Source organism: Neodiprion lecontei, chromosome 5, assembly GCF_021901455.1.
Source record: "Neodiprion lecontei isolate iyNeoLeco1 chromosome 5, iyNeoLeco1.1, whole genome shotgun sequence".
NCBI lineage: Eukaryota > Metazoa > Arthropoda > Insecta > Hymenoptera > Diprionidae > Neodiprion > Neodiprion lecontei.
The window spans coordinates 28,408,776-28,423,275 of NC_060264.1; the positions used below are offsets into that span (position 1 = coordinate 28,408,776).

Genomic DNA, 14,500 nt, shown 5'->3' on the forward strand with positions numbered 1-14,500 from the left:
AATGGTTCCATTGGCTGGAATTCCGTATTCCGTACGATTAAGTTCGTGTGTACGGTATTGGTATTCCGCTGTTCCGTGGCTGTTTGTCCTCTCTGGTTTGTCGTTAGTCCTGTAAGTTTCGCGGAAAGAGGAACGACTGGGAATGATTTCATATATAATAGATAGTCTATGGCTTGGCAATAGCTACCAGGAATAGTAGAAGTCTATGGTTGACTGCTTGCCAAGACTAGAAATGGTGGCGAGGCGAGTGTTCCGGAGTGCGTTACGCTGTTCTTTTTGTCGTATTTTTGGCAGGTTCATGTATTACGTTTGTGAATAATTGTGCAAAACAATGCCGAGAACTAAGTCTAGGCGAATTTCTGTGATGTCAACGTAAAAATCCAAGTCTCTCAACGGCGGATAAAGTTTTATCAGGTAAGAAGTAATTTCTCGCGTTCACTTTCTGGGGTAGGTGAACTTTCCAACTTGTCTACTATGCAAAGATACGGAAGTCTTTCACCTGTGAAATAATTATTTTGAAAAAAGATATTAGTATTCGATTACTCCTCAGCATTTCGCAGGAGTATATTTCTGTACATCGGGTCACTGCTGCAATGTTGTGAACAAGTTAATTTCCATACATTTCATTTACACAGTTCCTTTGAATTATCGAGAAATTTCCTAAAAAAAATGTACTGACTTTTTTGCTAGGTTAGTTCTGTATTATCGTGCTAGTTTATCTGATTGAGAATATACCAAACTGAAGGTGGAATACCTCCGTAAAATTTTATCCTCACTCACAACGATCTAGTCTGAGTGAGTCACCTAGATTTATCTTTGTAGAAATAAAAGAGGGTTGATTATTGTTTTTCAGGTCATCAGTGTTGTCCTATGAGTAAAATTTTTGAATATTGTCAAAATGGCAGCAGAATACAGTAGAAACGTATTAAGAGTAGTGGTGGCTCAAATATGCCAAACGATCGGATGGCACTCAATAAATTCTACGCCGCTGGAATTCTTGGTCGATCTCATGCAAGAGTACCTAACGAGGACATCTAAATTGACTCACCAATATGCCGAAGTCTGTGAGTAGCCACTTTTGAACTATAAGAATCCTAAATTCAGAAACATAAGGTTTCATAAATAAAACCAAACATTTAATTGTACTGCAAGTGAATTGAAGCATATATGATTAATTTCAGTGGGAAAAACGGAACCGAACCTCGATGATCTTGGATTAGCCTTTCAGCACATGAATATAGACATTCAAGAACTAGCAGAATACGTTAAAAATGTTGATTCAGTCCCATGTGCCATCGAGGTACCTAAATTTCCTGTACCTCGCGAAAGTCATATGAATTTTTTGAAGCCAGGAAGCAGAGAGGTCGTTACTAGGCCTGTTCATGTTCACGAACACTTGCCAGCTATGTACCCTGACACAGAAGGTATGAGTTGATGAGAAATATGCGAGTTACGAAATGCACAAAAACTGATCATTGGATAAGTTTAAAAAAATTAATATTCCCTAACACGAAAACTCTTGATGATTTTGTTCCAATTAAAACTGGGAATCAATATTTCATATTGTAGATGAATATCCTCCAACTAAATCTGAAAACCCATCTGAAACAACTCCAGAAGTAACGCCTTTAAACGGCTCTCCACCTGACGGATCGGCGAACATATCGCCACAAAGTACGTCGCCACAAGTGGTTTTCAAACGCCCTGGAGATCCAGTGTCTCTTGAAAGTCCAATAGCTAAGCGACCAAGAGTAGTCGAGGAAGGTAGACCACTGCGTGAGATTCATAGTGTGATGATGACTACTTCAGGGTTTTTGTCCCCTGCCAGGGAGGGGAAACTTCCCGAAGCTCGAACACCTCAACAAGCTCGATCAGACTCTCCGTCGCCAAGCTCGTATCCAATGGTTCCCCCTGAATTGAATTCCGACAAAAAGCCAAAGAAAATTGTGAATAAAAAGAATGGAGAAGATAGGAAACTTGATAAAGAAAATAAGAAGAAGGACAGAGCGAAGGAGCTCTTTAAACCAGATAAAATTGATGATAGTAAAGTTAAAAAATTAGCTGGCATGAAGGAACTTGCCAAATTGAAAGCCCTAAAGCCAGGTGGTGGCAAGAGCCAAACAGGGATAGCTGGTCCTTCAGCAAGGCCTTCAACACCTAAACTTTCACCTCCAAAACCTGCCGGGAGTCCGAAGCCTCCTAAAGTAGTGCAGCCAAAAATGAAGCTAGAAAAATCTGAACCAACGAACAGTAGTTTGGTGCAAGAAAGGAAAGAAGAGAAGGTAGACAAGTTACCGTCCGAGCCCGACAAACAGAAGCTCAACATTTTCAAGAAAATCTCAAAGCCCCGGGACGATAAAGAAAAGGATACTCCAGAGAATAAACACAAGGATTTGGACTCGCGTGAAAGTTCGCCAGGTTTGATAATCGACGAGAATATCGAGAAGCTGAACAGAAAAATTGACTCAGAGGCGAAAACTGAGGAGAAGAAGACACCCCATACACCCGATGTACATGTACAACCTGATTCCGGGGATCCAACTGGTCTTCAAAGCCCATCCTCTGACATCTACATGTTCGATGATATGTCGCCACCAGGCACTCCTAGTACGCCTAAAACTCCAGAACTTAACGTACCTGTGGTTATAGATCAGAAAAAGAAACGGAAAGAGAAAGGAAAAAAGAAGGAAACCAAATTAAAAAGTCCCAAGCAATGCATTAGTCCCAAAAAGGTAAAAAATTGTCAATGATGTCAAGTAGTTTTTACAAATTACCACCGGTATCTCATCAACCCATAATGACGCTTTGGTTTCATGTTTCTTTAGATCAAAATGTCAAACGATTTGGTGGAGCCGGATACACCGGAGAGGCCAAAGACTCCGCAGGCACCAGAACCGCCACTTAGAGAATTAGGACTGCCTCCGACAATGCCGTTTCCATTCTTTCCAACTTTTCCACCAGCTCCTGGTCTCATTCCGCCTCCCATTGGTCACCCATTGTTTCCAAGGTTTCCTCTTCCACTGAGCAGAGGGGTGCCGCATCCTGCAATGCCTAATTTACCATTGCCCCCAAGATTCGTTGGACTGAACACTAAAGTAGACGACTTTCCACCTCCAAAATCTAAGCCTTCTGAACGGGAGAAACCGCTTCCTATACCAGCGGTGCCCAGCTTACCTATCCCACCAGCAAAGCCCGAAAAAGTGGAAAAAGAGAAACCCGAGAAGATCCCAAAAATCTCTAAACATGACAAGGAGTTTGTGGCGCAACCCATCACCCCAACCTTGCAACCTTCGAATTTAGTTTTACCAGTAATAAATAATAATTTTGTGACCAATTCCTCTTTGCTCACACCAAAGAGCCCGAAAGTTGATAAAATTGACAAGGTAATGTTGTTTTTTATGCTATGGAGTCGTATTGAGAGAAAGTTTGTAGTTTGAATAGAAAATGAACTGTTGTTATTTGCCGGCAATCAATTTTTACACATATTTAAACTATTGCTAACAATTACCTGTTGCAGAAATTGAAAGAGCACAAAAAAGAGAAGAAAGATAAGCTGAAAAAGAAGAAAGAGAAGAAGGAAAAACATAAAGAGAAGGGAGAAAAAAATAAGGAGAAAAAAGAAAAGGGCGAGAAAAAGGAAAAAGCTGAGAAGATTAAGGAAAAGCGAGAAAAGAAAGAAAAACGCAAAGACAAAGACGTAAATAATTTGCTTACACATTTGAATTCTAGATCCCGGTTCGCATCTTCACTCTGAATAAAAAAATACGCATAAATCAATTTTACGAACAAGTTATTGGCGTTTCAAAGAATCTCGGTCAGGTTTGTTATTTCAAACAGTGAACTAATAATTTGGTATCTGATATTTCAGAAAGAGGATAAAGCCGAAGGTGTGCCTAAAATCACGTTGAAACTTGGTCCAGCGTCTCCTAGACCACCAACACCTGATACGACACCTTTGACGAAAATGTGAGTATCCTGAATCCATAAGATACACTTAAATCTGGATATTGCTTACCATCCTGTTTTTCTAAGTGTCCTAGAAACCCTCCAGGCATTGCGATTCAGTGGTGCAGAATTTTCTTTTCAAAATGATGTCATCAAGTTTACAGTAATGGAAGTTGACCGTGACAAATATAATGAAACATTTTCAATTTTTACAGAACGATAAAACCACTGCTTAAGAAACCTGACGACGAAGTTAAACGCGAGCCGAGTCCTGAATTGGCTAAGATATCAGCGTTAATAACTAGGCCACCGAAGCAGAAGTCAACAAGTAAGAGAATGGAGGATGGGCTTTTAGACGTCAGCCCTACCTTTTCTTCTGATATCAATGTTACGGCCCATATTTCCTCAACTCCAACACCTCGGGCTAAAAAATCCCTATTCAAAACACTTCCGCCCAGAGAATCTTCAGTTTTATCCTATTCCAAAACACCCGATATTCCAAGCCCTATGTTACTTCAGCAGCAAGCATCGTTTTACTTCGTAAGTACGTTCGCTTATTATTTTAGCAGTGACAAAAGTTTTATTATTCACTTTTACTTAGTATACTAAACTTCAATTCCAAGCCCAAGTTCTCTGTTTTGCAAAAAATTACTGACACGTGTGTTAAATATAAAATAATACGGACAGAGCGGTTGAAAAACTTTGTCACTGCTTCAGAGATTGCGAGATCATATTTATTCCTTCATCTGCATTTTTTTACACTCAGATCAGTCGTGATTTTTTGATATTAGTCCACGATGTAAATGGATCCAGGAAGGCAGATCATTTTTACATTTTGATAAAATTACAATTCATTCATTCTGGTGGGCACCTCTGAACATTTACTTGTTGTGATCTCGCAGTCTTTTAATTTTCTTCTGCAACCTCATATGTAAATATTTGCATCGAACTCAGAATTTGTCGTCTGATCGTAGTACGAATATCTGTTTATTTTTTTTCCAAATTTTCTCTAAAAATAAAATCGTATCACGCTTATTTGTCGGTGAATGAGAAATTAGTTTGATCTTTCACGTGAGGTTGCAGAAGTATTACAGTTAATGAGTAACGGCCCAACCCATCCAATATAACAAAAACACAGGTTTCAAAACCTCACTTTATTATGTCTCGTCTTCGTTTGCTCTACGTTTTCTATGCATCTAGAACTTATGGTGGCGGTATAGTTTTCAGTTTTAGTTAACGCTTTAAAAAACGTTACTATATACAATTTTAGTTGACGCTTTACAAAACGTTACTATATACAATTTTGTACATATAATTACGTAGATGACATTGGCCAAAATATTTTTATACGTATTTAGAGTTTGCCAAGTAAAAATTATTGTTTTTCTTCTAATTGTTATTTTACACAGTTCTTTTTTTCTCACACTGAAATTCTTTGTGCTAGCTTCTATCAGCGTATTTTCTATCCTTGAAAAATTACCAGTTATCAACGGAAAGTCTTTGCAAATGTTTTTAAAAGGAATCATTGTTAAAAAATCTGTATCTCGTCTCCCGCTGAAAGTATTTGCATATTTATTTTGAATGACATCTTAACTTTGTTTTTCACTCTTATATTCTCGCCAATTTTCAGCGTTTCATTGGTGATTTATTTACTAATTCATTCGATCATTCAATCATTCATTCATTCATCCACGTAATGTTTTAATAACGTCGGTTGTACTTGTCTCTTCTTATTCTGAAATATAGGCAGCATCCCTGAAAGCGAACGTTAATTTACTAGCCGAAAGTAAAAAGTCAACTGCACTTATGTGAATCCGTAACTTTGTCTCTATCGATGCAGCTTTGTCTAAGACGAAGTACTTAACCCGTCTTCAGATATATGACTACGCTGTTTAATCAAATTTAGTTCATAAAATCATATTTGACACAGAAAGAAAAAAAAAACAAACTAATTTCGTGGACACTTTTAAATGGCTGTGACTTTATGTGAACTTCTTTCGGCTTCTTTGCGGTTTCTTCTGTACACCTCAGCGCTATGATGAATTATGATTATAACCATTTATCGTTAAACTCTGTTAGTGCGCACTCTGTAATTTAAAACGTAGCACATTTCTCTACTGCACAGTGTGTATATTTATTTATTTATTTAATTATTTATTTATTTTTTTATTTATCTATCTATCTATTTATTACTCAATCACTTGACTATCATTGTGCATTTTTTCAAGATTCGAATATTTTTTAAGCTAATGCTAGGTAAAAGATTCTTTCCTAGAATTAATATATTTCTTAATAACTGAGCCAATTTAGGTCCTATATAAGCATGAATATAGAAATTGAAAATTTCCCTGTAATTACTCTGAACTAAAAGTATTTATATCTATGTAAGTAAAATTGCACGCTTTTAATCATATATCAAATACGTTCCACTACATTTGCGAAATATGATTTTAACTTGACTGATATGATGGCGCAAAATAACAGTCAAAGTAACAGAAGATGCGCGAACTACGACTTATTTCGTATCCCTTTTGGTTTTGTGTTTTTCTTTCATGCCTCCTTAGAGTTTTTCATTTCTGTATTAAAGTTTCTTTTTACCACTCAATTCTAGCTTGTAGAAGTAAAATAGCTATAACGAAACAAACATCACATTTTTATCACAGATACCGTGAAAGCATGGTTTAAAAAAAAGCGACGTACTTTCTATCATCTTAAATTAAAAACTATTTCAGAATAATTCTAAACGCATTGAAATTTAGAGAAAAATATTTAATACATTGATGTTAGCAATAGCGTTTACAAGGTACTGGCGAAACGGTTTTTTGTAGTTCAAATTAAGCTGCATGCTGCTTGCATAGTGTAATGTGTTTAGCATGCGCGAAGAGTCAGCAATATAACCAAAGGTTTTGCCGGCACAGAGGTGAAAGCAGATGGGATTACGAAGAAAGAGGACATCAAGGAAGATAAAGAAAATGGGGTGAACACTGCGACACCAACAACCGCCACCACCGTGGTGAGTAAACGAGTAATTCACTCCCTACTTGAATGAGAGAGGAGTACGCGGCGATTATCACTCCGTTTTTAATGGGAACAAACGACCATAGATAAGGTACATTGCGTTCCGATATAATATCGTTCGATACAAATGTAAAGCTTTAGGCAGCGCTACGAAATGTTTGAAATACTAATAGGTTTGATGAAAAGTAAAATCTAGCAAAGATGTTCGCTCAAACAATTAATCCCTGTCTCCTCTTGCGGCTATTATCTAACAAAGGTTTATTTTTGCGAGGAGAGATTTGAAATCCACGTATTCTGATTCTGTTGAGACTTGCGCGATTTTTAAACTCACGGTTTGCGAGTTATTTGCGAGCGTGGTTCAATACAGGGATTGTTTAAAAGGCAGGATTAAAGGTGCCTGGTACTTTTAGTTTTATAAAAGTTAGAAAACGCTCAATAGTGTTTTAATTCTTAGGCTTTAGTATTACTTTATTATTACAAAGTTAAAGCTGGAAAATCGATAATACTGTGTGATGCATTCTGCCTCCTTTACAAACAAAACTCCTTTAAAAAAAAGAGCATTGTTGGCTGTTAACTTTGTATTCTGATGCGATATACCTACGTTGGAATGTCAAGGCAGTTTTTTAATCTAAAGAAGAGACAAGTATCGGAGACCAATCTTTATTCATCATATTATCATGTGCTGCGCTACTTTACAATTCGACCCTCATTCCTACAATCATCACTGCTTATTTCAAAAAATTTAAAAAAAAAAGAAAACACTTAAATTAATTCAGTCACACGACAATAATTATAATAACTTCGAAACACGCCATACCTTTTTGGGTATGTCAATAGAAAGACCCGCATTTGCACAGTGCACAAGGAAAACTGCAGAAAACCTTGTCCGGGTGCAGCCGGACCAAGTTCAAATTGTAGCTCGCTGATTCGGCGTCTGAACGAGAGGAGCTGTCTTACAATTTTTTGCAAATTGCCACTTCGGTCCTCCTCAAGAGGCTGGGCTCGCACGCTACGCTACTACAGTCAGTCATGAAAACCATTAAAATTTTTTTGCCTATTTCGACAACCTAGTCATTCATAAAAATCCGTGTTAGGGCGAGCCCAAATGATCTAATGTGACTTACAAATGATTTAATCAATGCTCGATCTTGGATATTCAAAGTTTTGATAAAATATTGTTACATTCGTTGACGCAATTCGAGTCAGTAAAGAAAAAAAAAGGTACACAGGAATAATTTCTTGCTAAATGGGTTGGGTTGTTCTCTAGTTTTTCAAAACGTACGGATTCCATTACTCTACGAGTTTTACAGGATCAAGAGGGAAGACAAGTATGGATATGTCCTGCTTGTGGAAACCAGGACGATGGTACTCCTATGATTGGATGCGACGATTGCGACGCTTGGTATCATTGGTAAGAATTTATTGATATGAATAAGTCATTGAGAAACGTAGAAAAAAAAACTACGACAATTTTCATCAGTCTAAAAACTCGTGAAACTGAGATTTTGCGTAAAGATTGCATCACTATTTAATTTCTTTATAAAAATTTCAGGGTTTGCGTAGGTATGCAAGTACCGCCTGCAAAGAACGAGGATTGGTATTGCCGTTTGTGCATAGCTAAAAAGCAAGAGCTTCATCATGACAAGAAGAAAAAGAAGCGTAAGAAAAAGGTGAAGGTGACTGCCTAGTATAAGCTAACCGGGCCTGGTGGAAGGCCCGGTTTACCCAGCCAATCTACAGCTAAGGTGAAGCTAAAGGGTGGCAACAAAATTAGCATGAAAGGGGTTGGTATGAAGGGAAAAAAGGTGTCCAAGAAGGAACTCAAAGTACAGATGAAAGGGTTTAAAACAAAAACTGCAAAGCCTAAAACAAAGGGTAAAAAGAGCGGATTGAAAATGCAAACAACAGTCAAGAAAGGAAAACGACTTAAAGACATTGCCGCATTGTAGAAAAGTACAAAGACGAAGAAGAAAAATAATGGTGTTGAATATTAGACATAGTTAGCTTAAATTTCAGAAGGATTGAACGTTATTGTTGGGTTCCGTTTAGGAAATAGATCGTAGCTGCACAACTTTGGCATCTTTGGTCTCTAGTTATTCAGAAAAGTTTGTTCTATCACCAGCCTATAATTTCCTAATATTGTGATGAGGTTGAAATCAGTAACGTTAATTTTATAATGAATGTTTAAGAAGAATAGTTTTTTCGCAACTTTAATTTCGTCCGAAATTGAGTAAATCGTAACGAGGCAGAAACGTTTTCATATTTTTAAAACTCAACTCTTTCAAAATCATTCTAAAATTGCAAAGTGATGATTTTTCTTCCTAACGTTTTATCAAGGCAACGTACTAACTTTAACCTCATATATCGGTAGGCGTTGTAATTAGAGTTAATTTTTTTTTTTTTTTAATTTGATATTTTTGAAAAGACTAACAATAAATTATGAATTCCATATGTTTAGTTCTCTGTTTTTTTAACTCAAAATTTACGAGTAGAACCATTTATATTAACCTGATAGAGGCATCTTTGCTGAGCGATCAGGGACCATAAGATTTAAAATCTCATCCGTAGTTGTACTTTCGCAATTTTATAATGTGCGAGGTAACGGCTAAGAGATTCCGACTGACCCGCATTGTTGCATCTGAGATAAATTGAATCGATGAAGTGATCAAATACTTCTCAAGATATCATCATAGTGATTAAGGATTTTTGTACATAAATTAAAGGTACTTGTTGATACCTTTCGTTGATTGAATGATTGAAAATTAGTTGAAGATTGTGAGATATTGTTGTGTTAGATGTTCAATCGAAATTTGATTGATTTACACCTAACCAGAGCGATGAAAAATTCTGAAATTGTTGTTAGTTGCACTTACGAAGAGGAGAAATCAAAAAATGTGCAAGTGCCTGCAACTGTAAAATTACTGCATAGTTATTTATCATTGGGAATTTAAAAGTAAAATTTTTAAATTAAAAAAAATATTAAAAATAAAATGGAATAAATAAATGGCACCGACAGCTTTTTTTAATTCTCCTCTTCATACGTGAATACGATTATTCTCTTTTTGATTTCTTTTCACACGATCTATTTACACAAGCTTTTGCGTCCGCTTGAGATTGCATCAGGATAAAGTATAGAATATTGTACAAATTCGCATAACAATTTAAAGGTGTAACGGTTTTACGTTTACGGTCATAGAAAACAACAGATATGTCACATGAATAAAATGGATCAAATCCAGTCTGACCAAGTTTGGTTTCTAATAAAAATTTTAAAGTCCATTTGCGGTCTCGTAACACTTAATGTAATGTTATACCTATACATGAATTAGAGTACAACTAATTTTCTCTTTAAAAGTCAAATTATATTCTACGTGTATATATTATAGTAGTAGTAGTAGTAATAATAATAACAATAATAATAATAACAATAATAATAATAATAATCATTATGATGATGATGATGACGTTGACAATGATTGTAACAATAGTAATTAAAGTAACACTGAGCTAATATAAATGATTGGAATTGGAAGATAATTTTTAAAAATGTTGTGTATAATAATAACAATCTTTATTTAAAAGATACACGTCTGAGGACGACTCGAATCATGTATCATAAAATATCATACTATAGGTTGAAAGTATAGTATAGGTATAGAAAGTATATGAAATATAAAGCAGTGTCGTAAGCTTATTAGAAAATCGACCAGCTTGAAACAAGACCTGTATTTTCTGTAGCCATACGATCCGTACTTTATGTGTATTGCCTGTAAAAAGACACATTTATGGCTTCAGTTATGCCTATGTCATATAAATATATTTAATATAACAATACAGAAAATTGACGGCACGAATATTTATATTCAATTATTTATGAATTCACTTGAGAAATCAATAGTCGATCAACTACTGATAAAATCATTATTCGCAATATGTTCAGACTATCATTGGTGATTAACACATGATGGTTTCTTGAATTGTTGAAATATAACATTGACGTATTACTTTGTTGCAAAAACTGAATTTTGTAGACTAAATTTTCGTTTCTACCTATGAATAAATACGGGATTTATATAAGTTTTAAATTTATTGCAGGACTTGTTCTAATCACTTTATAGGTGATTCGTTGTGTGCGATAATTTAAAGAGTCAATTTATCATTGGAAATTATTTCCTAAAACTGTTTAACCATAATATTTCATCTATCATATACGTATATAAATATATCTGCACGGGTTAATAACAGCCAGGAGAAACTAGTTAACTGTAAAGTATATATTTTATTGATATTACACTTTCGAATGAAGTCCTTGCCCAATTCTAAGATTGTGTATTAACGTAAGTAAACGTTTTACAGAAATATTAATTATGGAACAAAGAGTTCAAAATTATTGATTTGATGAATTTGTATAAAACAGAACTTATTATACGTATACTTGTAAAAAAAAAAAGAAAAAAAATAATAATATTGTCAAATTTAAACAAAGTTGACTTGAAAAAAAAAAAAAAAACTCATTACCTAGTTCTTCTGCTAAAAAATCGATTGAGTAACAGAATATTTCCTGATCAGTCAATACTTATTATTATTGAATGTTAAAAAAAAATTCGAATCCATGCGGCCCAGAAGATTTGGTTCAATATTTCCATGAAGAGTATACCAACTGAAGCATCTCAACTTTCCAATTGCAATACCACGATGATCCATTTCTTAACTATTTATTACAATCCAAGTTTTCCATTACTTGCAATAACTCTTTTCAGCAAGGATCGATCTTACTCTTAGCCGGCGGGGTATTGAGCCCACCGATATCACCAGATTCAAGTTGTTTAAGCAGCCGGAAGAGCGCAGCAGCTTCTCTAATCCTGCTAAATTCGATGCAAAAGGCTTGTACTTCGATGAAAAGTTCTTGAACATTGATTATCTTGTTTCTGATTAGAGACTGAAGGAACACGCAAACCAGACGGACTAAACGATTTTGCATATATCGATCTTTGATGGTTTCGCAAGTCGATATGCAATTACTGATGTAAAGGTGAACAAACTCTGTTGGTAGATCGACTGTGGTTGTCAATCTATTCACAACTTCCATCGAATGCAAGGACATCTCCATATTAACCAGCACGCTGAAGTACTCTGTTATTTGGCTGGACTGCATAAGCTTCAGCAGGACTTCAATAGCTATTAGCGGATTGTTTTCAACCAAGTCCGGAAGCTTTACGGGGGTCAAACCGATGTGGTAAACGAGTTTTGGGTCAGCGTCTAGCTCCATAAGCAAGTGCTGTTGCTGCTGGAGCGTCAAGGCACTCTTATACGCTCTGCCCATCAGTCTGCGTGCCTCGGCCCCTGCACAATTAGACACACACATGGAAGAATCGTACTCAACCGTGAACTGGCTCGGCTCCTCAACGTTCATCCATGCAAGTTCATCTGCGGAGTGATACAACGGTGGTGTGAGCCTCAGGAATTCTGGCCGATAGCTTTGGCTACAAAGAGGTGGCTCGCCGATCACAAGACTCTCCGCTATAGCTCTGCCAACTGTCTTGTCTATCTCGCCAGCTTTCGAGCGGTCCATATCCGGGAGGATTACTGGATTTCCACATTTGCTTACACTTGGTAGTTCCGACAGCCTTTCGGCTAGTTGAAGCTGCAGACTAGTGAGATCGACGAGAGGAGTAGCCGAGTGAGACATCTCTTCTATGATTTGTCTCGCTGTTTTTTTCATCGTCTCTTTGGCTCCATAGCCGAGTAGGTGGCTAAGCAGGTTCTTCTCGCATCTGGAGAGCGCCGGGATGTGTCCAGAGAAGTTTGGCCGAGACACCGAACCTGAAGCACTCTCATCCGAGGGCTTCAATACCTGGATGAACACTGTGGCAAACGGCGTAGACGCCAGTTGCTCGCCTCGATAAAGGTCGTAGAGAAGAGCGAGCGCCATTATTCGCTGAACATTGTTTGGCAGGAGATCGATGTGCTGAAGAAGCAGCAACAGGGTTGTTCCGACTTTGAAGAGATCCTCCTTTGCAAACGCCTGGTGTAACTGATTAGATAGTGATTCTAAACTGGTATCCAGGTTCTCCTCGTCCAGAATATCAAGCAGGTTTGATAATTGCTTTGGTGTTGCAGACATGACGAATTGCGGACTTTATCGATGAGTTTGTACAGAGTTTTTTGGAGTCAATATTCGGTGAAAGCGTCGAGATTTCATCCACCAATCAATTACAATACTTATCGCCAAAGGTTTCGTACAGCTTCGAAGGGTTTCGAAACACACTTCTAGGCAAATTCAATTTGAATGACTATGTTGTTGTTATTACGGTAACCTTCAGTTTCGGTGGGAAAAAATTTTCTTTGCCGAAGATTCCTACTGATGGAAATGAGTGAGCCCCAGAATTTTACACATATTAGATATTAGAAGGATTATGCACTTTAAATCTACAATATTTACATATTTATTCAATTACTTGAAGTCACTTCAATGTTTCTTAACCTCTCAGCAAAACATTTTTTTTCAAGTTGTCACGGACAAAGTAATTGGGAAGAAAAATGAGGCGTCAATATTTTACGGATCCTGTACCACGTGATGTCATCCAATGTTTGGCGGATAAATCGAGAAGCTTTGCAAAGTTGCATATTGGCTTCGATCATTTTTCGTTTTTGCATTTATTATTTCATAAAATCCATCATATTTTACTTCAAATGATCGAGAGTGTTTTCAAATTTTGTAGACTATACTTGAAAAGCTCGAAAACTGATCAATCGCCAATGTTTTGCTACTTTGAGTATTCGTATCAAGACGGAGTTAACAAAATTCATTCATTATTCATCAATTTTGACGGTAAACCGAAAGCGATACTTCATCATTTACTTAATTAAATTTTAACTCCTGTGCGCCAGCATAGAAGATAATTGTTTTCATCATCGTGGTCTGTAGAGTTACTTGGATTATAATCGTCACGCCAAAAGTAGGTATTTTTAGGTCATTATACTCAGCCTCTCTGCAGTTGAGTGAATTTTATTAGGGGCCATGGTAGTGTAGAATCACTTCGGGATGTCGGGTAAAATTGGTAAAAATGGGTACAGTAGGTTTCGTGTAGTTTTTTTTTTTTTTTATTGCCACCTGAATTTGAAAATTTCTCGAGGTCGCTCGTAGAATTTTAGGATTAGATCGCAAATTGCGGACTTGGGGTATGTTCCGATATACACTGCGAGCACTGTAAGGTGTGTCGTCAATTTAGTATACTGCGAAGCCGTTCCTGTATAGTTAGCTATACTGGTTACTGCTTAAAACGGAACGCAGTACAGTATACTGTGATCGACATTTTTTGGCGTTACTTTCATTTCATACATAATATTTGTTTCACATTGCAATAAAAACAATTTATTCAAATTTTCCATTTTTGTTTTTAACGGCCGATATTTTTAAATGACAATATTCAATAATAATAATTATCAATAGTGGAAGCTGTTAAATTTCTGAACGCTGTTGATCACGTGATCAAAGCACTGAGAGCACCTTACCCCGAAAGCACCAGTGTTCACA

General features: G+C 36.6%; 2 protein-coding genes across 7 annotated transcripts; one reads left to right on the top strand and one right to left on the bottom strand.

Moving 5' to 3' along the window:
• The first annotated feature begins 101 nt into the window (after positions 1 to 101).
• LOC107219184 (transcription initiation factor TFIID subunit 3) lies at positions 102 to 10,808 on the top strand. Of its 6 annotated transcripts, XR_006904738.1 has the most exons (12): positions 102 to 414; positions 854 to 1,064; positions 1,182 to 1,424; positions 1,570 to 2,732; positions 2,826 to 3,383; positions 3,518 to 3,697; positions 3,869 to 3,966; positions 4,161 to 4,273; positions 6,864 to 6,958; positions 7,801 to 7,985; positions 8,274 to 8,374; positions 8,516 to 8,536. XR_006904738.1 is itself a non-coding variant. In XM_046742098.1 (11 exons), the coding sequence occupies exons 2-11, from the start codon at positions 899 to 901 to the stop codon at positions 8,649 to 8,651; spliced, it is 2,853 nt and encodes a 950-aa protein (XP_046598054.1). In that variant the 5' UTR covers positions 104 to 414; positions 854 to 898; the 3' UTR covers positions 8,652 to 10,808. The 6 variants fall into 6 exon arrangements, 3 of the variants coding, with proteins under 3 accessions (XP_046598054.1, XP_046598055.1, XP_015512808.1); XR_006904739.1 differs by lacking the exon at positions 6,864 to 6,958; XM_046742098.1 differs by lacking the exon at positions 7,801 to 7,985 and having other exon boundaries at positions 104 to 414; positions 8,516 to 10,808.
• Positions 9,370 to 14,470, bottom strand: LOC107219151 (CCR4-NOT transcription complex subunit 11). The gene has a single exon (XM_015657250.2). The coding sequence runs from the start codon at positions 13,085 to 13,087 to the stop codon at positions 11,720 to 11,722; it is 1,368 nt and encodes a 455-aa protein (XP_015512736.1). The 5' UTR covers positions 13,088 to 14,470; the 3' UTR covers positions 9,370 to 11,719.
• Between the last annotated feature and the right edge of the window lie 30 nt (positions 14,471 to 14,500).

What these genes read in the sequence shown, in the direction of transcription:
- LOC107219184 (XM_015657322.2), top strand. Translation starts at nt 899, where the DNA reads ATGGCAGCAGAATACAGTAGAAACGTATTAAGAGTAGTGGTGGCTCAA. An exon ending in AAGTTGATAAAATTGACAAG is followed by an intron (nt 3,384 to 3,517) that starts GTAATGTTGTTT and finishes TACCTGTTGCAG; the next exon opens with AAATTGAAAGAGCACAAAAA. An exon ending in TGCGACGCTTGGTATCATTG is followed by an intron (nt 8,375 to 8,515) that starts GTAAGAATTTAT and finishes TAAAAATTTCAG; the next exon opens with GGTTTGCGTAGGTATGCAAG.
- LOC107219151 (XM_015657250.2), bottom strand. Translation starts at nt 13,087, where the DNA reads ATGTCTGCAACACCAAAGCAATTATCAAACCTGCTTGATATTCTGGAC.